General features: G+C 41.4%; 1 protein-coding gene and 1 long non-coding RNA gene across 4 annotated transcripts in view; one reads left to right on the top strand and one right to left on the bottom strand.

The window, feature by feature from the left end:
* TSPAN7 (tetraspanin 7) overlaps positions 1–5800 on the bottom strand; it is a 127323-nt gene extending 121523 nt beyond the window's left edge. The window contains exon 1 of one of the 2 annotated variants that reach the window (XM_040468887.1): positions 5682–5800. In XM_040468887.1, the coding sequence (XP_040324821.1) occupies positions 5682–5762 (81 nt within the window). In that variant the 5' untranslated portion in view covers positions 5763–5800. The remainder of the gene's footprint in view (positions 1–5681) is intronic. The other variant, XM_040468886.1, reaches the window with a different exon arrangement.
* A 3-nt stretch (positions 5801–5803) lies between these two features.
* Positions 5804–24163, top strand: part of LOC121026069 (uncharacterized) — a 176887-nt gene continuing 158527 nt past the window's right edge. For both annotated transcript variants that reach the window (XR_005788252.1, XR_005788251.1), the window contains exons 1-2: positions 5804–6113; positions 12081–12159. This is a non-coding gene — a long non-coding RNA (uncharacterized LOC121026069). The remainder of the gene's footprint in view (positions 6114–12080; positions 12160–24163) is intronic.

The raw sequence follows: 24163 nt of genomic DNA, 5'->3' as shown, positions 1-24163 counted from the left end.
TTAAATCCTCCCCCCAAAAAAGATTGGTGATGCTTATCAAGTGAAAAAAAAAGAAGCACTCATACTTTTCCATAAGACAGTTTGATAGCATTACTGATAAGCTAATTAGGTCCTTGGATATTTAACGAAGAAATCAAATCTAATATACACTGGAATGAAGTGAAGGATATTTTTCTTCACACATTATTTAGTGGATTTAGATGCCGTGGATTTAGAACTCACATGAGTGTCTAAAATACATTAAAAATTATAAGTCAAAACAGAATTTACCTAATAAGTGGCATGTTTAAAAAACTGCCCCACTTGTTGAAAATAATTATATTTGTCATGAAGAAGAGACATTTTGCTTTGTATTAGGACAAAATAGATACCTTTTTTTTTTTTTTTTTTTTTTTTTAAATTTTTTTTTCAACGTTTTTTATTTATTTTTGGGACAGAGAGAGACAGAGCATGAACGGGGGAGGGGCAGAGAGAGAGGGAGACACAGAACCGGAAACAGGCTCCAGGCTCTGAGCCATCAGCCCAGAGCCCGACGCGGGGCTCAAACTCACGGACCGCGAGATCGTGACCTGGCTGAAGTCGGACGCTTAACCGACTGCGCCACCCAGGCGCCCCAGATACCTTTTTTATTCAAGCTTAAGACATTAAATTCCAAAGAAAATTTTAGATAACTAAAATGTCTGGGAAACTAGCTGACCATAAAAATATAATAACTGAACTATCATTAGGATAAGCTATTCTTTAGAAAGTCCTCTGTCCCATGTTTGTATGTATTAATGTCAGGAACACATTTAAATCACCACAGGTAGACTGGAAAGGAGACTGTTTTGAAAAGTCTCCCAATTACTTTAATATACAAATTAAGGTAAATTGAAATAAATAAATGAGCCTGAGTAGTCAATAAAATTTCATTCATTCATTCATTCATTCATTCATTCAGTACTTCCTGAGTAAACCTATTATGTGCCAGGTACTATTTACTAGTCTTTGAAGCACAGGATAACTTACTCCTAGGTGTGTTTTTTCCTCCTCTTCTATAAATCTGAAAATGAGACCTATAAACCAGGAAAAATAAATGATCCATTTACCTAGCATTCAAGTGATGTCATTTACTGGAAGACAAATCATCTTATCCTTTTAGACACTATTATATAAAGAACTACCTACCTTTTATCTTCAAAAAAGAATTACAGTGCACTACAGAGACTGTTTTTCCTCTAACCTGGGATTGTGTTGAGCATGCTCTGGTTTAGCGGTTCCAAACACTACTAAATATAATTTTGCATAAGACTCTATTTTTCTTCGTAGGACTTACTACTGTATAAAGTCCAATAGTATAGAGGTTGCAGGCACTGTTAACGTTGAACCAGGTAATTCTTTGTTGTGAGGTCTGTCTTGTGTTTTATAGGATGTTCGGCAGCCCTTGTGGCCTCTATCCACTAGATGCCAATAGCACTCCAACCCCAGCTGCAACCCAAAAGGTCTCCAGACACTGCCAAATGTCAGGAGAGGGGTGGACAAAAATGTCACCTGTTGAGAACCATTGCTCTAGAGGAATACCTCAGAAAGGGAGAATGGTTGTAGACAGAAGAGGAGACAAGATAAAACAAAGATCTCTCTTCCATAACATTAGATTTCTGCTTTAGTATACACTCAGGTGCATCCACCTCTTGATGTTACTGGTCTACCATCATTTTATTAAAAAAAATTTTTTTAACGTTTGTTTATTTTTGAGACAGAGAGAGACAGAGCATGAACGGGGGAGGGGCAGAGAGAGAGGGAGACACAGAATCAGAAGCAGGCTCCAGGCTCTGAGCCATCAGCCCAGAGCCCGACGCGGGGCTCGAACTCACGGACCGCGAGATCGTGACCCGGGCTGAAGTCGGATGCTTAACCGACTGAGCCACCCAGGCGACCCAACCATCATTTTAAATTCGAATGCCTTCTGGTCCTAAATCTAAAGGGAAGAGAAGAGAGGTTGTCCCATGAAAGCAATTCACAAAGAACACAAAGGAAACAATTCTGACTAATCTTCCCTCCATCTTCCACTTAAAAGAACTAAGGTCATCTTTTTCGTTAATTACCTAACCTAATCCCAGAAGTTTTGACAGATATTTGAGTACCTACAATGTGCCAGACATAGTTCTAGATATAAATTTGTCAACTGTATTTACTGAATTGATAAATCACTCTAATCAACAGCATTTTCTTCATGATCTTGAATTTGGCAAAGCATTCCTAGATAGCACACCCAAAACACAAGCAACAAAAGAAAAATAGGTAAGCTAGACTTTGTCAAAATAAAAACTTTTGTACTTCAAAGGACACCATCAAGGAAGTGAAAAGGAAGTCCGCAGAATAGGAGAAAATATGTGCATATGGTATATCTGATAAGAGACTTGAATCAAAAAGTAAAGGACACTTGCAACTCAATAATAAATGAATAACCCAAATAAAAAATGGGCAAAGGATATGAATAGACATTTCAAGGAAGATATACAAATGACCAAGAAGCACATAAAAAGATGCTCAACATCATTACTCATCACTGAAATTCAACTCAAAACCACAATGAGATACCTACTAAAATGGCTAGAATCACAAAGTCAGATAATAACAAATGTTGGCAAGGGCGTGGAGAAACCAGAACCCCCCAACACTGCTGGGGGTGGGGGGTGGGATATAAAATGGTGCAGTCACTTTGGAAAACAGTCTGGCAGTTCTTCAAACAATTAAACATAGAGTTACTACATGACCCAGCAATTCCCAGGAAAGAGAATTGAAAATATATGTTCACACAAACATTTGTATGTGAACATTTATAGCATCATTATTTACAATATCCAAAAGGTAGAAACAACCCCAATGCCCATTAATGGACAAACAGATGAACAAAATGTGATATAGTCATACAATGCAGTATTATTTGGCAATAAAAAGAAGGAACATGGATGAATCTTGAAAACGTTACGTTAAATGAAAGAAACCAATCACCAAAGACCACATACTATATGATTTCATTTATATAAAATGTCCAGAATAGGGAAATCTAGAGACAGAAATTAGTGATTACTTGGGGAGGGGAGGGGAGGGGGAGGAGGAGAATAGCTAAATGTATGGAGTTTCTTTAAAAATGATGAAAATGGGGGCGCCTGGGTGGCGCAGTCGGTTAAGCTTCCGACTTCAGCCAGGTCACGATCTCGCGGTCCGTGAGTTCGAGCCCCGCGTCAGGCTCTGGGCTGATGGCTCAGAGCCTGGAGCCTGTTTCCGATTCTGTGTCTCCCTCTCTCTCTGCCCCTCCCCCATTCATGCTCTGTCTCTCTCTGTCGCAAAAATAAATAAACGTTGAAAAAAAAAATTTAAAAAAAAAATGATGAAAATGTTCTAAAACTGACCGGGCTGATGGTTGCACTTATCTGTGAATATACTAAAAACCACTGGATTGTACATTCTTAAAAAAGTAAATTATATAGTATCTGAATTACATTTCAATAAGGTGTTTTATAAAAAAACAACAACCAGCATTTAAAGTACAATGGAAACATGACATTTGAACAACACTTTATTAACGACAATGTCTTATTTAAAATACTCTTGAATCTGGAGAGATCTCATTCTTTTGGTTGTGAAATGATTACTGAATGCTATTTAAACTACTGAAAATGCTCCAGGTAAACATTTTATTTGAGATTATAAAAAACTTAAAACGCAGGTATCACGAACGTCAGGGGACATAAAATACAGTGCTTGTTTACGATTTATTAGGGAGCATTAAGTAATTATATGCATGGGGTGGGAGCGGGAGGTAAGCAAGAAGAGTTAAAGAGATCATATGAAAGAAAAGCCTCAGTCTAGAAGACTCCCTTCTGTACCAGCCTGCAGTGATGCCGAAGAACACTCCCTATATACTGTAAATCTTATTTTTCAGGAAGCTCAAAATAATCACCCATATGATTTACTCCAGTAACAAATAGGAAGTCAAGTAAATACTAAAGTGCCAAACACAGAGATTTAAGGAATTAAATAAAAGGCTAAACCAGTTCCCAGGAATGGCTACTGGAAAGTTTCGGCTAAATTTTCAACCTGTGTCGTTTTCAGTCCAAATAAAGTCCGTTTCTGTGTCTGCCTTGTGTGATATACCAGTTAATCTATCCTATCTTACTGCACATCTCTTGGAATGTCCGGTCCCTAGAGTCCACAGTTTCTTGGATCTGAAGCATCACCAATGCCAGTGACAAGGAAATGCCAGCGGGGGGGGGGGGGGGCACATTAGAGATTTTTTTTTCATCCTTAATAAATCTCAGCTCCTGCCTTGGTCATTACAAACAGCTTGCCTCACCGTCAACCCGAGTCTCATACGGTACTGTGCCCAGTTTCAAACCAGAATGAGGGCTAATTGGGGTGGGGGGTGACACGGAGAAAAACGACCAAAGGCGGGATTAGCTTTTTCTACAGAGCCTCAGGTTTCAAAATGACTGCCTGAGAAGGTGAAATGACCCAAATTATTATTGGGGTGGGAGGAAGGAGGTAACAGACATTCATTCTCCTGCAGAGTGGCTGTGGCTTGGTGTGAAAATGCAGAACTTGGGGAGGGAGGGGGTTTCTACATGGAAAGAGAAACAACAGGGAACGGTCTTTAGGTACCACCCACCCCTCCAAGTGAATCACTGCAGTGTCAGCCCTGCACTGATCCCACGAATTGCCAAACAGGATGAGGTAAGGCACAAGCCTTGAGCCCCCCCTCCTCCTCCACCTACCCCCGCGCGCAGAAGGGCGCATCCCTCCGCGAGGTGCACCACGCAGCCCCCCGAGGCCTCAGCTGAGGGGCTGACGTCACCCTTCTGCATTGAGCTTCAAGGACTGGGAGCAGCACCGGTTAGGTGGGGAGTAGAGTTGGGGCGCTACTGCTGTCACCAAGTGGCAGGGGTCCTCCCCCAGGACTCTGCGGCTTGGGTACACGCAATGACCGAAAGACCAGATGAAGAGTGGAGGGGTGGAGGGGAGTGGGAAAAGGGTCATAAGACCCACCTCCTGGGTCTCTGAGAAAGCTTAAAGATGCCCCTAGTTTATGTAAGACCCTCTCAGGTCAGTGCGTCTCCGTGCGACTGCAGCGCCCTCTCCGCATCAGTGCGTTTGGGGGCCCTGGTCGCCCTTGCCCAGCCAGGCAGGCACAGGACTCCTGGCGCCTCCCTCCCTCAGCCCCGCGGGGCTGGGAATAACCGGGAATCTGGGATCAAACCCAGTACTCCCGCGCCCTCTCCCAGCCAGGTTAGCTCCCAGAGACACCGCGAACAGGATCGTAAGGGAGGCCGGGGAGGGATGTCCAGAGAGGAAAATAGAGGAATAAAGCCGCAACTTTCCCTAGAGGCTGACTCTATCCCGCAAGCTTAAAAAAATAAATCAGCGCATTAAAACAAATTTGGAAAGATCGACAACCTGCAGTCACCGCCACCACGCAGCCCCTTGCAGCCCGCGCCGGGCGGGGTCCAGGGTCCCAGCAGCCCCAAGCTTGCACCCCGACATCCTGCAGCCCCAACCCAGCCCCCTGAACCTATTTCCTTAAGCAGGGGACCGAGATTAGATTTTTGGTTTGGGTTTTTTCACCCCTCTTCCTTTCTCCGAGCATCACTATAAGGATGGACGGCCGGAGGCCCGGCCACCCGCCTGGCGTGGCCACTCACCCAGAAGACGAAGGAGTAGATGATGAGGAGGGTTTTGAGACAGGTTATCACAGGTTTGGTCTCCATTCTCCTCGATGCCATACTACAGAGCTCCGGCGGCGGCGGCGGCGGCGGGTGGCGGGCGGGCGCGCGGGAGGGGGGAGGAGGCGGGGCGGGGCGGGGCGGGGGCGCGTGCCGCGAGAGGCTCCGTGCACGCGCAGATGAGGCCGTGCGCGTGCGTGAGCGCGCATTCCGCGGGGCGCCCGTTTAAGGAGTTGGGCTGGCAGTGACTGCGCATGCTGAGAAGGCCGCCCGCGCGGGCAAGCCCGCGCAGGCTCAGACCCCCCCCCCGCCCCCCGAGGCGAAGAGCCGGGCAGGGCCGCGGGGAGGGAATGGAAGAGCCTGGGGGCGGGGTCGGAGGTCAACACAATCTCTTCCAGGCCACCGAGGCACGTAAGTTTCTGCTTTATGCACCGTAAGGCTTTTACATTTGCAGGGCTGTGTGCACCTGGCGACGCGAGCTTTATGGGTATCCCCGAAAAGCGGGCACGTTTCTGCATTTAGACACCCCACCAGGCCTTCTCGGATGGAAGTGGCCCAGTAGTCGTGTCCTTGGAACAAGCAAGCCTTGTCTGTGCCAGGAACAGACTGTGACAGGTGGCCGGAGTTACAGCTGGAGGGATGGTCAGGAACCTGGGAGCTCAGACACCCCAAAGACTGGCCACCGCAGGAGCGCCATTTTTTAGAGGTCACATTTTGAAATGATGCTGAATGGCATGTTTCTGTACGAAGGTACCATTCTTCCTGCACATAAAATGTTTAGCAGATAACAGAAAAAAATGTTTAAAATGCCTGAGAACCATTTTTCCCACCCTAACAAGTCCAACAAACCACCTCACACCCAGGAAAGAGAGCTGTATCAAGGTCAAAAAAATAATGTTCAAAAACAATTTGGAACTTCCTCAAAAAGCTAAGCATAAGAGATACTGTGTGACCAAGCAATTCTACCCCTAGATATGTACCCAAAAGGTATGAAAACATGATCATAGCACTATTTATTGTAACCCCAAAGCAGAAACAACTTGAATGTTCATCAGTTATGCATGGATAAGCATACTGTCGTAAATCCATACAATGGAAAATTATTTGGCCACAAAAAGGAATGAAGTACTGCTTATCTATGCTGCATGTATGAACCTTGAAAATCTGCTAAGTGAAATAAGCTAGACACAAAAGACCAGTGTTGAATAATCCATTTAGAGGCAAGGTCCATAATAGATCCAGAGAGACAGAAATGGAGGTTGCAGGGGGAGGGGCTGCAGGAATGAAGAGTGACTGTTAATGAGTAGGGGGTTTCTTTTTGGAGGGACGGAAATATTATGGAATTAGTGGTGATGGTTGCACAATTTTGTGAACATACTAAAACCCACTGAATTGTACCCTCAGAAGGGTGGCTTTTATGACATGTGAATTATACCCCAATAAAAAAATAATGTACACTCCACCCTGATTTCCTGTGGCTGGTTTGTAGAGGAACACACAGTACAGATTCTGTGGGAGATTTAGCCTGATTCCTGAGAGATTCTGCGGTCAAAATAGCAACACTAGCTCAGGCTAACTCTACCGTGGATAATGTTAAGGACACCTTTTGTGAAAGAGTAAAAAAGCAGTCAGTAGGCTTGAGGAAAGCCGGCCAAGGTCAGTTGTTGCAGGAATAATTATTACCTCCAGTAAGTTGAACATGGTCTGAGGTCAGTGAGGTCATTGTATAAACAGGACTCAAACAGGAGGAAGAGGAGAACCTGCTTAAGGAAATGATCAACCATAACAAAAGGATATGTTGGCATAGAGGGGAGTGGAGAGGGATATGGGTTCAGGTGAAAAAAAAAGATTAGGAGCAGATTGGCAAAGTTTGTGTTATAAAGGCAGTTCCCGCACAATTATTCTCCACGCTGGTTACTCATTTGCATCACCTGGAGAGCTTATTTTTAAAAAAGCAAAGCAAAACACTGACTGCCTGTGCCCAATCCCAGGTGGCCTGAATCCTTTGCTGTGGGGTGAGGTCTCAGGTGGTCCTGATAGGAATCAAGAGTTGAGGGATACTGTCCTTATTGCAATGGCCTTTAGCCAACTTCAGAAAGCTTTCTCCTACATGTTTACAGTCCCCAGGCAGCAGCAGGAAAAGGAGAGTGAACACTTCAAGCCCCGTGGCCACCCTTAGCCTCAAAAGGTCTTGCCCATGCCTAATTACTCTGTAACGGAGTCAGAAATCTCAGTTTTCAACCTAACAGGGACACTGCTGAGCATCATAGATAATTTCATGAGTTAACGCGTGATATTCCCAGACGGCGTCCATCAGGTCAACGATTTCCGTTTTGAGCGTTCTAGGGATACCTTTTAGGTCCAGATTCTTGAAAATGTGGACTGTTCCAGCAAAAACAAATTAAAAGTAAATATTCAATAATGATATTCAATAATGTAATTCTTGGGTAAATTAACCTAGCTGATAGCTAAATCCTTGCTACTCAAATTATGGTCTGGGTGATACAATAAGGGGACAAACTATCCTAGTTTTCCCAGGACTGAGGGGTTTCCTTGCACTCGGGGTTTTCATTGTTAAAGCCAGGAAAGTCTTTGTCAAACCAGAAAAAGTTGGTCACCCTGCCCTTGAACTAGTGGCACTGGCATCTGCTGGGAGAGCTTGTTGAAAATGCCGAACCTTAGGCCCCACACAAAGCCCATGTTGACAAGATCCCTAGGAGATTCAGATGCACAGTAATTTCCGTCAGTTTGTCATGGATTGAACTGTGTCCCCCAAAAGGTATGTTGAAGTTCTACCTTAACTACCTCAGAATGGGACCCTACTTGGAACTAGGGTTGTTGCAGGTGCAATTATTTAAGATGAGGTCATACTGGAGGAGGGTCAGCCTTTATTCCAGTATGACTGGTGTCCTTAAAAGAAGAAGACACGCGAGGAGGGGTCCGTGTGAAGACACAGAGACACACGTGGGAAGGGCATACGACCAGTTGGCATGATACAGCTGCAAGCCAGGGAACGCCAAGGAGTAGAAGAGGCAAGAAACAGTTTTACCCAGCCTCAGAGGGACCATGGCCCTGCTGACACTCTGATTTGAGACTTCTGGCCCCCAAAACTGTGAGACAATAAATTTGTGTCGTGTAAGCTGCCCATTTTGTGGTACTTTGTTAGCACAATCACAGGAAACTAGTAACATCTTAAGACTCACTGATCTCCAGTTGCTCAAAACAACCACAACCACCCTATCACCCAGCAATTTCACTGCCAGGTATGGACCCAAAAGAAATGAAAACAGGTGTTCAAACAGAAGCTTATACATGACTGTTCACGGCAGCACTAGTCACAACAGCTGAAAGGTGGAAACAGCCGAAACGTCTACCAGCTGACGAACAGATCAACAAAATGTGGTCGATCCATACCAGGGAATATTATTCAGCCATTAAAGAGAATGAGAACGACACTATAATGTAGATAAACCTTGAAAAGCTACTGAGTGAAAGAAGCGGCACACACAGCGCGCTTGCTGTGTTACTACATTTGTATGCACGATCCAGAACACGCCAGTGCATAGAGATAGAAAGCAGATTAGTGGCTGCCTGGGCTGGGGGCAGGGGCCATGGGAAATGACTGCTTAGCAGTTCCAGGGTTTCCTCTTGAGGTGATGAAAAAGTTCTGGAGCTAGACACCCCATCGTGAATGTACTCAATGCCACTGAATTGTACACTTTGAAATGGTTAAAATAGAGAACTTTATGTTATGTATATTTTATCACACAAATAACCACAGCAAGCCTGAAGGCTCTGAGGCCTGAAGGAATGCTGCATTTGGAGAGCTGACAGAGTCAGCAAGGCTCAATAGCAGGGGCAAAGACGGCATACGGGAGGCTGGAGAGAGGTCAGCCCATCCAGGCCCCAGTAGATAATAATAAGAATTTTAATATTTTGCCTGAAGTAGGGGGAGCTTTTGAGTTTCATTTGCCTTAACTTCAGCAGTACTTCAAGGAGAACCGGACTGCCCACCAAGGCTCCTCCCTGGTCCCTGCTACCGTCACCCCCTTATTCTTTTGTTCACACAGCAACCAGAGTGAGCTTATTCAAACACAAGCCATATCATGTCACTCTCTTGCTTAGAACCCTCCAGTGGCTTCCCATCATTGTACAAAGAATCAAATTTCAGCCCTTTGCCCTGACTTAGTAAGCACACGTGAGCTGGCTGCGACATCCTCTCCTGTTAATTTCTCCCTCTACCCCTGTGCTTCAGCCTCTCTGGCCTTCTCTGTGTTCTTCAATCACACTTGGTTCCACCTGAAAGCCTTCATGCTGGTTGGTCCCATCATTAGAATGCTTTGCCCCCGTACTCTGAATGCTTGCTCCCTTCCTTCCTGCCATTCAGACCTAAGCATAGTCGTCACCTCGTCAGAAAGGCCATTTCAGATGAAAATAGCCACCCAGTCCTATATGTTCTAATCCCCTATGTGGCACTTACCTACCACGTTCTTATTCGCGTGTTTGTTCTGTTGTCTGCCTCCTCCACTAAGCTCCACATGGCAGGTTTTTTTTGTCTGTTGTATTCGCTGTTGCATCCCCACCACCTAGATGAAGTAGCAACTCAGAACGTGCTGACCAAATAGATGGCACACAGTAGTCACTCAGTAGATGATTGTTGACTGATCGAAGAAGGGTGGGATGTTTGAGATGGACCTTGAAGTGTGACTAAAATAATGGCGGTGATTGAGGAAAGGAGGAGATCCTTACAGGCTATGGCACAGCAGGAATAAAACAAAGCAGAACACGTAGAAGAGTGGTGAGGTTCGCCAGAGGACATAGAGTGGGAAAGGATGCAGAAATGTAGGGCTGCAGGGGAGGAGAGCCTTGCCCAGGCAAGTTACACTCTTGTGTAGGCAGTAGAGAGCATCGGAGGGGCTCTCAGTAGGAGTGACGTGACCTGACCAGCATTCAGGAAAGGAAATGGAGTTAGGAAGCAACTGCAGTCACCTGCCTGGGACTTGATATGGGCTAGACCTCGGCAAATGGCAGTGAGGCTGGAGGAGGTGCCAGAGCAGTGTGTCTCCACTCCGGCAGCAGGAAAATCTGCCGGAGAGCTCACAGACTCACAGATGCCTGGGCGCCGGCCCCCAGACATTCTGATTGACCCGGTCTGTGGTGGGGCCACGGCGATCAGTATTTTTTAAAAGCTCCATAGATGCTCTAGCTGGGATTGAAACCCCTGGCGTGGATAAAAGAACCTGCTTAAGAATACACAGCCTCGGGGCGCCTGGGTGGCTCAGTCCGTGAAGCGGCCGACTTCGGCTCAGGTCATGATCTCACGGTCCATGAGTTCGAGCCCCACGTTGGGCTCTGTGCTGACAGCTCAGAGCCTGGAGCCTGCTTCAGATTCTGTGTCTCCCTCTCTCTGACCCTCCCCTGTTCATGCTCTGTCTCTCCCTATCTCAAAAATAAATAAAAACGTTAAAAAAATTAAAAAAAAAGAATACACAGCCTCTAGGACCCAGTGGATTGGGGTAATGAAGGAAAAGGAGGGACAGAATACGACTTTTAGTTTCAGTAAACTTGGAGGGAAGCTTTTAAAATGTGTAATCCCCAAATATGGTACATCCAGGCAAGGGACTGGCTTACAGTTTTTACAAAGTATGTGTATGAAGAACTTGTGTAGTCACAAAGGGAAATTTTTTGTTCTAATAAGAAAAAGTCATCAAAAAATATATATGCAATATGACCTCAACTATGTAAGAACATATAGAAAAGAAATTAGAAGAAAATGTGTACAAATTGGTGTACCTGGCTGGCTCAGTTGGTAGAACGTGTAACTCTTAACCTTGGGGTTGTGAGTTCACCCCACCTTGGGCATAGAGATAACATTTAAAAATGTGTATAAAATTTTCACACCGGTAGATCTGGCCGGTGAGGTTATAAACGATTTTATTTCCTCTTTTTTGTATTTATTCTCTTTCTCAGAATTTTGAAATAATCATATATAATAGGAGGCCCTCCCAAAAGTTTAAAACACTAAGGTTGTAGGACTTAATAGGCAGAAAACCTTGAACTGTTTGAAAACTTGCTTAGATGAAATTTGAATGTATGTGCATTCATCTGAATTTCTTTTTAAAGATGTTTATTTTGAGAGAGAGAGAGCGAGCAAGCATGCATGGCATGTGCACGAACAGGGGAGAGGCAGAGTGAAAGAGAGAGAGAATCCTAACCCGGTCCACAGTCAGCATGGACCCCGACATGGGGCTTGATCTCTTGGTTGTGAAATTGGGACCTGAACTGAAATCAAGAGTCGGATGCTTACCTGACTGAGCCACCCAGGCACCCCCATTCATCTAAATTTCTATATTTATTAATATATCTCTGTGTTTCCAGGGTCCTTACCTGAACACCAAGATGACTTTCTCCCTGGGTATCAGAAATTTCTGCATGACTGAAACGGCACCTGTGAAAGGTATGTTTGCAAAAGCCACTCAGGAAAGCATGCACCCAAAGAGAGGAGAGATATGAAGTATGCCAATTTGGTTTAAGAAACCTTCATAAGCATCAGAGGGTTAGGTTTGTTCCGAGGACAGCTCGATAGGACGTGGAGGAGGATGTAGAATGAATCATGCTTTTTCCTTGAATGGATTTACCCCCAAGCCTGGGGAAGAAGCACATGTTAAAAAAAAAAAAAAAAAAAAAAAAAAAAAACGCTAAATGAGAAAAAAAAAGTTCATGAAGATACTGGGAGCATGAAGTTTTGCAGCCGATGTAGCCTGCTGCATGAAAACTTAGCAGGGACAAAGGGTACTGTTCTCATTTTGACAGACTAGCAGTTGAATATCTCAGAACATGGGGTGGAAACATAAGACATTCAGACAACCTCCTCAAATAGCACAAGCCAAAATGAAGGAAAAGGCCAATGCCATTTAGTAACAGGACTACATTGGTGAGACTAAAGTGGCAGCACAAGGTGGTAGCTGGGAAGACCAGATTTATAAATTCAAGTGCCACCTCCCTTCACACTGGGGACTTCCTGAATGTGTTGGGAGGAAATTGAGAGAGGTTGAAGTTCTTCGGTTTTGTTTTGTTTTCTTTTATGATTTTACCCTACAAAAATAAATAGATGTATAAAATACCACTAGAAGATTAGGAATTGCAAAATGCATTACTGGAATAGCAAAAAAAGAATACAACTCTTCATCAATAGTGTTTTGACATTCAGTCATTCATTCTACAAAATTTTTGAGCGCCTACCATTTGCCAGACACTTTTCTAAGCACTGGGGATATAGCTGTGACCAAGCCAAACCAGGTCCTTGTCCTCAGGGAGTATACTCTACTGGGGAAGGTGAACCATAAAATAAATTTTAGCATATCTATACTATAGAATTTTATGAGCTAGGTTTCTAATATTAAATATATTTAATCAAAATATAATACATAATATATACATATATATTGTATATACATGTATATATATAATACATCAAAATATAATACATAATATATAATTTTTAGTTATAAAAACAACTTGTAGGAGAGAATTATACACTCCTAAGTATAAAAATAAAATGTAGTAGAATGTTCACACAAAAAAATCAGGATGAGAATACATGACAATCTTTGAGCAGGGAGTTGTATTACAATGGAATTTCACCACTGAAAATGCTCACTTGATTTTTTTACAAGCAGTATTACATTTGTAGTAAAAAAATAAATTATTAAAACCAAACACTGTATAGCGGCTAAACCCTAGAAATGCTTTTTAAAAAATTGTTGTTGGGATCTCCTTTTTATCCTGTGGCTATTGGACATAGGGAAAGGCAGATAAAACTTTTGTGTATTTGGGGATACAATACAAAAATGTATAATTATGACATAAGAATAATCCCTTCATATCTCAACCAAATGGGAATACGTACTATTTCTTTCATTCATCTATAGATGGACATTTGTGTTGCTTCCATATTTGGGCTGTTGTAAATAATGCTGCAATAAACATAGGGGTGCATATATCTTTTTGAATTACTGTTTTCTTTTTCTTCAGGTAAATATTCAGTAGTGGAACTATTGAATTATATGGTAATTCTATTTTTAATTTTTGGGTGGAAGTTCCATACCGTTTTCCACCATGGCTGCACCAACTTGCATTCCCACCAGCAGTGCTCAAGGGTTCCTTTTCTCCACATCGTCACTCAAACCTGTTATATCTTGTCTTTTTGATACCAGCCATTTTGACTGGTATGAGGTGATAGTTCATTGTGGTTTTGATTTGCATTTCCCTGGTGATTAGTGACGTTGAGTATTTTTTCATGTGTCTGTTGGCCATCTGGATGTCTTGGTAAAAATGTCTATTCAGGTACTCTGCCCATTTTGTAACTGGATTGTTTTTTTGGTGTTGAGTTGTAGAAGCTCTTTGTGTATTTTGGATATTAATTCCTTATCAGATATATCATTTGCAGGTATCTTCTCCCATTCAGTAAGTTGCCTTTTCATTTTGTTGATGGCTTCCTTCACTGTGCGAAAGTTTTTTTTATTTTGGTGTAGTCCCAATAGACCTTTTTTGCTTTTATTTCCCTTGCCTGAGGAGACATATCTAGAAAAATGTTTCCAAGGACAATGTTAAAGACATTACTGTCTATGTTTTCTTTTATGAGTTTTATTATTTCAGATCTCACATTTAAGTCTTTAATGTATTTTGAGTTTATTTTTGTGTATGGTGTAAGAAAGTGGTCCAGTTTCATTCTTCAGCATGTAGCTGTCCAGTCTTCCCAACACTATTGATTGAAGAGAATGTCTTTTTCCCATTGTATATTTTTGCCTCCTTTGTCATAGATTAGTTGAACATATAGATGTGGATTTACTTCTGGGTTTTGTATTCTGCTCTGTTGATCTGTGTCTATTTTTGGGCCAGTACCATATTGTTTTATTATAGCCTTATAGTATATCTTGAAATTTGGGATTGTGATACCTCTAGCTTTGTTTTCCTTCCTCAAGATTGTTTTGGCTATTTTTTTTTTTTTGTGGTTCTGTACAAATTTTGAGGTTATTCTATTTCTGTGAAAAAATACTATTAGTATTTTAATAGGGATTGCTTTGAATCTATAGATTACTTTGGATAGTACAGACATTTTAATAATATTTTTCCAATCCCTGAGCATGATTTATCTTTCCATTTGTTTGCATCAGCTTCACTTTCTTTCACCAGTGTTTTATAGTTTTTAGAACACAAGTCTTTCACCTCCTTGGTTAAGTTTATTCCTGGGTATTTTATTCTTTTTGGTGAAATTGTAAAGGGAATTGTTTTATTAATTCCTCTTTCTGCTACTTCATTATTAGTGTATAGAAATGCAACAGATTTATGTGTATTAATTTTGTATACTAAAACTTTACTGAATTTATTCTACTAGTTTTTTACTGGGGTCTTTGGGGTTTTCTATGTCATCTGCTAATAGTGGCAATTTTACTTCCTCCTCACCAATTTGGATGGCTTTTATTTCTTTTTCTTGTCTAATTGCTGTGACTAGGAATTCGAGTACTATGTTAAATAGCAGTGGTGAGAGCGGACATCCTTGTTTTGTTCCTGATTTTAGAGGAAAAGCCCTCGGTTTTTTTCATCATTGTGTGTGATGCTAGCTGTGGATTTTCATGTATGGCCTCTAGTAAGTTGAGGTATGTACCTGGTAAACCCACTTGTTTATCATGAATGGATGTTGGATTTTGACAAACGCATTCTCTGCGTCTGTTGAGATGATCACATGATTTTTATCCTTCCTTCAGTTAATGTGGTATTCACATTGATTGATTTGCAGATGAACTATCCATGCATCCCCTGGAATAAATCCCACTTGATTGTGGTGATTCTTTTAATGTATTGTTGAATACGGTGTACTAATATTTTGTGGAGAAGTTTTATATCTATGTTCATCAGAGATATTGGCCTATAGTTTTCTCTTTTTTGTATTGTCTTTGGTTTTGGCATCAGGGTAATGATGGCCTTGTAGAATATATTTGGAAGCTTCCTTCCTCTTCTATTTTTTGGAGTAATTTGAGGAGAATAGGTAGTGCCTCTTTTTTAAATGTTTGGTAGAATTCACCTGTGAATCCATCTGGTCCCAGAATTCTGTTTGTTGGGAGGTTTTTGATTACTGATTCAATTTCATTGCTAGAAATTGATCAGTTCAGATTTTCTGCTTCTTGCTGATTAAATTTTAGAAGATTGTGTGTTTCTAGGAATATATCCATTCCTTCTAGATTGTCCAATTTGCTGGCATACACTTTTTCATAGTAGTTTCTTATAATCCTTTGGATTTTTGTGCTACCAGTTGTTAGTTCTCCTCTTTCATTTCTGATTTTATTTATTTTTGTCCTTTCTTTTTCTTGACAAATCTGATTAAAGTTTTGTTTATCTCTTCAGAGAATCAGCTTTTGGTTTCATTGATCTTTTTTATTTTTACTTTTTTAGTCTCTATTTCATTTATTTCCACTCTGATCTTTATTACTGTCTTCCTTCTACTAACTTTGGTCTTTGTTCTTTTTCTAGTTCCTTTCAGTGTAAGGTTACATTGTTTGAGATTTTTCTTGTTTCTTGAGGTAAGCTTATATTGCTATGATTTCTCTCCTAGAACTACTTTTGCTGTATACTGAAGATTTTGGACTGTTGTGTTTTCATTTTCATTTGTCTCCATGTATTTTTTTTAATTTTCTCTTTGATTTCTTCATTGACCCATTGGTTGTCTAGTAACATGTTTAGCCTCCACATGTTTTTGTTTTTTCCAGTTTTTTCTTGTAATTGATTTCTAGTTTCATATTGTTGTGGTTGTAAAAAATGTGTGATGTGATTTCAGTCCTCTTAAATTTATTGAGACTTGTTTTGTGGCCTAACATGTGATCTGTCCTGGAGAATGTTTTATGTGCACTTTTCATTGCATTAGTAAGGTTATGGACTGCTGAGTTTCTACTCAGTGATGGCCGCATCTCCTAAAGAAGCAGCAATAGTACCTCTCACAGGTCAGCATTAAGTGTGAGCTTGTGGGCTTCAGCCCAAGAGTGGAAGCAGCTTTCTGGTCTCTAGGTAGGACACACTGTGATCAGTTGTTTGCAGATCTGGCCAGAATTCTTTCTCTCCCTGTTTCCATACCCTATTGCCATGTGATTTTGAAACTCCTCCCATAAAAAGTGGAATCTGTTTCTCTACTCTTTGAATCTGGGCTGGCCTTGTTTCTTACTTTGAACAATAGAATGCAGAGAAAATGGCATTATGATAGTCCCCAGCCTAGGCCTCATGGGAACTCACAGGCTTCTGCTTACTCTCTGGAGCCTCCTGACTGCTAATGGAATAAGCCCATGCTAGCCTGCCAGCGAATGAGAAACTATGTGTGTCAGAGTCTAGCCAGCCTTCTTGTCCCAGCTGAGGTCTCAAATATCTAAGGGAGCCCAGCCAAGGTCAGCAAAGCCAATGCACACTCAACCATGGATGTATGAGGGACCTTAACTGAGAACAGAAAACTGACTAGCTGAGCCCAGCCTAAATTGTCAACCACGGAATTTTTTCTTAAATAACTCTGGTTTTATATCTGTAAGTTTGCAGTGGTTTGTTACATAGCAATAGCTATGTAATAGATACACGCCTTTTTCCTTATTTTTTAAAGCATTTTTATACCTTTGTAGCGAGTCAGTAGCATTAAGTTGTTTCTGCTGTAGATGTATAGAGTGATTTGTGTTTGCTTGACTGGATTCTATTACAAATGCTTTAGTGTCCATTGAATTCACAAATGTTACAGTGTCCATAGAATGGAATTCTGTGCAGCCATCAAATTAATGAGGCAAATTCCCATAGCATGTTTCTCAGTGAAAACAATGAAATTATAAAAACTACATATAGTATGATGCCAATTTGGAGGCACACACACAGTGATAATTATCATTTTATAATCCCGATATCTTTTCATTTTGTGATTTTTTTCTTTTATTTTTTACATTTTCTGCATTTGCTGAATTCTCTGTGAAAGCATGCTTTTTTTTATAATTAGAAAAAATTTCATGGGGTGCCTGGGTGGCTCAGTCGGTTAAGCATCTGACTTCATCTCAGGTCATGATCTCACGGCTTGTGGGTTTGAGCTCCACGTCAGGCTCTGCGCTGGCATTGCGGAGCCAGGAGCCTGCTTCACATTCTGTGTCTCCCATTCTCTCTGTCCCTCCCCCACTCGCGCTTGTGCACGTGCTCTCTCTCTCTCTCTCAAAAAATAAGTAAAAATAAATAAACATTTAAAAAAGTTTATAATTAGAAAACATTTCAAATTGTTAATTTTTCAGGACATCTAGATTGATATTCAACCTGGTGGAGTCATGATACCTTCTGTAACTCCCTCTTTAGCAATATATTCAAAGTGACTTTTTTTTTTCCTCAAAAAAATGGTTGACAAGAAATCAGGGTCTTACCTCTCCTAAAAGCATTCCAAGCCAGGTTGCAGTCACTCTTGTTGCCCTGTAGTCCACAATCATGCAGTCGCATGTGAAGTCGTATATAAACCATTTTTTTTGTTTCTGTCCTCTCCCTAAATACTCTAAGTCACCTTACCACTCAGCGGCTGCCAGAACATCCTCTTGACATGTATCCCCTGCATGTGTCCAGCTCTAGATAATTCAACAGATACATGAATCTTTGGTTACTGATAATCTTAATTGAAAGGATATCATGCTTTTATGCTGACTTCAATACCTATAAATACTGCATTCCTGTGACATAAAAGTGTAATTAATGGAGACTTGGCTTAGAAGAATTCAGCCAAAAAGGTGATAGTTGGAGGGATGCAGCTTCTGTGCCGTTTTTTTGTTTTTGTTTTTGTTTTTGTTTTTTTTTTACCATTTTTAGTCATTTGTATCATAATGTTTATTGGACCCTATTTATTTCTGCAATCCAAAGATTAATTAGCATTCATTGACTCCAGTAGGAATATTTTCTACATAATTGTGATTCGTCTGTTTTAGGTTAGATTCATTTATTAGAGAATTATATTTGATTGCACTTTAATGAACCAATACATAAAAAATGAGTGCATTGAAATTCCTTCTATCTAGTTATAGTGATATGTACTTTAGACATTCAGGCATGCAGATGTTACATAACGCAGGCCAGAGCCCCATCTTACTTCAGTCTACAAGTGGCTATATTTAAGGTGAAGACTGGGCCAAGCATGGCTAAAGCAGCGCAGAACATCGAGCTGATTATCGATAAGTTAACCTCTGAATTCATTTGACATACAGAACCCTGGCTCTAAACATTTTTTGTTAGAAGTATCCCCATCAGTAGACTGCTGGCTTGTAGTAATTGGCTTATATCATCATCAAAATTAGAGACATATAGGGATCAGCTGGATTAGGATTTGAACCCAAGCAATCTGGCATAGGAGCCTGCACTCTTGATGGTAGATTTTGGAGTCAGGCTGCCTGGGTTTCCTTTTGGCCTCTGCCATTTACCAGTCTTCACATCTGTAAAATGGGGATATTAATAGTACCTACCTTACTGTCTTTCCATGAGGCAGTGTATGTGAAGAACGGCTCTGGCAGGGCGCCTGGGTGGCACAGTTAAGCATCTGACTCTTGGTTTTGGCTCAGGTCATGATCTCACGGTTCATGGGATTGAGTCCTGCATTGGGCTCTGCTCTGACAGTGTGGAGCCTGCCTCTCCTTTCCTCCCCCCTCTTAATAAGTAAATAAACTTAAAAAAAGAAACAGTTCTGACATAATGGGGGCTCAATAAATGTTAGTCTTCATTTAAGAATGCCATGCTGTGGGGCACCTGGGTGGCTCAGTCAGTTAAGCGTCTGACTTCAGCTCAGCTCATGATCTCGCGGTTCGTGAGTTTGGGTCCCATACTGGGCTCTGTGCTGACAGCTCAGAGCCTGAAGCCTGCTTCAGATTCTGTCTCTCTCTCTCTCTCTCTCTCTCTCTCTCTCTCTCTCCCTCTCTCCCTCCCTCTCCCCCTCTCCCTCTCCCTCCCTCCCCCACCACCGCTCACACTCTGTCTTTGTCTCTCTCTCAAAAATAAATAAACATTAAAAAGAAATTAAAAGAACGCCATGCTGCCTCCGAGGTATGAAAGTTTAGATCCAAAAGAGACCTCAAAGATGATTAAGTTCGGGGCGCCTGGGTGGCGCAGTCGGTTAAGCGTCCGACTTCAGCCAGGTCACGATCTCGCGGTCCGGGAGTTCGAGCCCCGTGTCGGGCTCTGGGCTGATGGCTCAGAGCCTGGACCCTGTTTGCGATTCTGTGTCTCCCTCTCTCTCTGCCCCTCCCCCGTTCATGCTCTGTCTCTCTCTGTCCCAAAAATAAATAAACATTGAAAAAAAAAAAGATGATTAAGTTCACTGTTTTTCAACTGCGGTTCACAACCTGTTAGTGGATTTTGAAATCAGTTTAAGGGCTCACTTCTGTCATTTAATAAAGCAAGTGAGAATATGATAAGCTAGAAATTATCAAAATGCATCACATGTAGTAAGGTTAAGTATTGTTTCATGAAACATTTGTTTTAAAATAATAGCAGACGTGATTGATGTCCTGCCCACATCCCCTCAGGTCTCTTTTGTTGGTTCTGCCCATCCCTCCATGTCTTTGTGCTTCTCTTCTAAACAATCTTCCCTATAGTTCTTGGGAAACTACCCTTCAGATACTGGAGGCACATTAGCCTAATGTATTGTTATTACTTATCTGTTTCTACCTAACAAAGTGTTCAAAACCAGGTGACATGAAATGACAAGCATTTATTACCTTACATCATTTTCCGAGGGTCAGGAAACCAGGAGCGACTTAGCTGGATGCTTCTGGCTTGGGGCGTGTCCCAGGAGCACAGTGGAGCCCTTTAGCTGGGGCTGCAGTCAGCCTGCTCGATGCTTGAGTGGGGCTGGAGGCTCTGCCTTCAAACTCAAGCCTCAGTTCTTGGCTGCCTGTTGCCTGGAGGCCTTAGTTCCTTGTTATGAAAGTCTGTATCATGCGTCTTTTCATAGGACTGCTCATAAAAGGAGACCTTGCTTCCTCCAGAAGCAGTGATCCAAGAAAGAGAGAATCCAGGATGGAAGCCACAGTCTTTTATATCTTAATCTCAGAAGTGACATGCCATCGCTTCTGCTGTATTTTATTGGCTACACAGACTGGCCATGGAACAGGATTAGGAGGGAACTACACGAAGGTGTGAATATCATAAGACAGGGATCGTTGGGGGCCACCTTTAGGATCTGGCTACAACAGGTACCATGGGCTGAAATACCTGGAAGTTACATCTTTCTGGTGGCCTGTAACCAGTGACTGACTAGGAATGAAATGTGAAAGCCCAGCTCCCTTGCCTCAAGGTGAGTCAAACTCTGTGCTATATTTTATGCTCCAGAGCTCCCCATGGGGTCAGGCTGAGGCTGAGACTTCAGCTGAAATCTTACCGTGGGTTGATTTCTATTCCTTTCCTGCTCTGCCTCTTCTACCCCCACACCAGTTACCAGTTTCTCATGGGAGCACATCCTCAATAAATTACTTGCACTCGAATCCTTATGTCAAGGTCTGCTTCTGGGAAATCCCACCTAGGGTGAGGTGGTATGTGTGCATGCGCACACACGTGCACATGCTGGGTCAATATAAAACATGTCTTACTATAAGTCATGGTCAAAAACGTTGAATTGAGAAACAGCCCCGACTCTGATCTATATCAGTCCTTTTATATTACAATTGAGTGAACTGCTGCCCAGACAGGTGAAGTGATTAACTCAAGATTACCCGACCCTGAGTGGTTAGATGAGCCCTTGATTTTATTTTGACTTCCTATGCTTTGCCTCTGTTTGTAAAATCATTTCTGTTGGATTGAATTCCAACTCTGACACTTGAGAGTTATGGGACTTAAGTCAATTCAGTCCTTCTGGGCCTTAGTCCCCTGATCTGTAACATGAGGATAATCATTGCTATGAGTAGAAAGAAGAGATCGGATAGAAATGAAATCGAATTCAGCTTCACTATTCATTGGCTTCCCCCACCCCCGATTTTTTTATTGTAATAAAATACACATAACGTAAAATTTACCACCATAACCATTTTTAAGTATATTTATAGTTCACTGCATCTGGAGCCGCCATCACCACCATCCATCTCCAGAACTCTTTCATCTTGCAAGACTAACTCTACTCCAATTAAACTGTAACTCCCCATTCCCCTCTCTCTGGAGCCCCTGGCAACCACCATTCTACTTCCTGTACCATCCATTGGCTTTTTGGCCTTAAGCAAATAGTGCATTTTCATTCTCTTCATCTTGGGTAAAAAGAGACTAATACTTTGTAGCATATAGTTTATCAAAATAGCTGATATATACAATCAATGGTGGCTGGGATTAAATGTGTGAGGGTTTTTAGTTTTTTGTATCTCACAAACTGGTAATATGTCTAAAAATAAGGTAGAATTTGATAATATTCAGCCTCGAGGGGCCATTCTTCTTTGAATAAGGAAGTGGAATGATTTTATAGTATGTATTAACATGAGCTTATCTCTTCATTTAGAACTACTACCACTCTGTCCTGATGGGTCAAATATTTCAAATTTTTAAGAAATAGTTAAAAGGAAATGTATCACGTGACACAAATTATATCAGAAACCAGAAGAAAAGACACTTAGAAATGTAATAACTTGAGGCCTGTATTTAGAAAGAACCAATTTGCACTTGGGTTAGCCTGAGTGCAAACTAGAAGAATGAACTTGCCTACACAGAGGGGGGAAAAAAAATAAAGCCTGATTCTGGCTGAGGGACTATAAAACTAGTTCTTGTTGTGTGTGTGTGTGTGTGTGTGTGTGTGTGTGTGTGTGTGTTTTAGTAAACAATTGAGGTCACTGAAAATTATGCAAAGAAACAAGCACCCATATACATGTCTGGTGGAAAATAGTACATATCTCTTATGAAAGGCAATTTGGCGATATTCATCAAGATTACACAGGCAGTTTGGGACCCAGGAATTATACTTCTGGACATGTACATATGTGCATGTACATGTCACTCTGTCAAGTGTTTGCTTCATAGCTGAATAGATTATATAGGTAATATACGGTCTCTAGGCAGGTGGGGAGACCGGGAAACCTTTTACAGGCATCAAAATGAACATTCATCTACCACATATATAAGAAGATGTATATGCAAGGTTGTTCATTGTTGCTTTTTTTTAATTTTGGTACGACTCGAAAGCTTGGAAGCCATCCAATATCCATCAAGTTAGGATTGGTTTAAGAAATTATGATACATCCACACAATAAAAATGCTATGCATATATGAAAAGATTGAGGCTGATTTTATGTGCTGATATGTTACAAATTGTAAAATATATTAAGTACAATTGGCAAGATGCAGTATAGTGCATATGCTAACTTTTGTGTAAAATAAGGAGGAAATATGAATATTTATGTTCAAACACTGGTAGGATAAACAAGCAATGAAACAAAATACCGACTTTGTCGAAGCTGGAGGTAAAACAGTAAAATGCACATGTTCGGTTCTCCCCTCTGTATAAGGAAATGTACTAATAATTGAAAAGAATGTTTCACAACATTTGGACTTGTCTCTCAGAGTGTCAGACATCAGTCTCCCAAACCCAGAGGCACATGTGAAGCTGAGCAGCCCCCTTGAAGCCAATTATGTGTCTTCAAGATAGATGATGTGCTAAGGATTGAAAAACATTACTTTTATTCCATTCTCTTCACAAGTCCTTGGGCACATGAATGTATTTGGAATTTACTGGCTTTTCTCGTCCTTTGGGGATTCAACCAAAACTGAGGCAGAAAGACTTTCATTCTTATATCCTCTTATACAATTTTACTCTTCACTGGTAGAATACAGAATTGAATGTATCAGTTGCAACTCATAAAATTGTCCCGCACTCTCGCCACTTAGGTGAGAGGTTACCTCATTTAGTAAACCACAGTTAAGCAATTATTCTTATCCCTAAATTCCCTGCCACACCTAGCACAGGGCCTCATTTAACAGATGCTCACTAAATGTTTGCTGAATTGAGCCACCTGCTTTATTTTACATTGATGCCAGATGCAGATAAAATGTTAAAATGATTTACATTTCAATTGTGACATTAAAATCTAGGACTACTATCGTTGGATAATGCTTATTCAAATGCTTATTTCAAAAGACCCCTTAGTTTATCATTTTGGAAAATATGCTCTTATGCTTTGATTCTCAATCTCTAGATAAAAGAGGCAACTGCAATTGCCTTTTCAATTTCAAACCTTAGAAACAGAGCTCTTCCAGAGCACACCTTCTCATTAACTTAATTTGCTTCAAATGTGGTGCATTCCATGCACAAAATCAAATAATTGGTGATAATTATACTACCGAAAGCATAAAATCTAGGTTCCTGACTGGGAGAAAGGTTACATACTAGAAGAAAATATTTGCAAATTATATATCTGATTAAAGTCTTATATCTAGAATATATAAAGAAC

Source organism: Herpailurus yagouaroundi, unplaced genomic scaffold (genome assembly GCF_014898765.1).
Source record: "Herpailurus yagouaroundi ecotype Mexico unplaced genomic scaffold, PumYag 67793, whole genome shotgun sequence".
NCBI classification, from domain to species: domain Eukaryota; kingdom Metazoa; phylum Chordata; class Mammalia; order Carnivora; family Felidae; genus Herpailurus; species Herpailurus yagouaroundi.
This window is presented reverse-complemented; position numbering and strand designations above follow the sequence as displayed.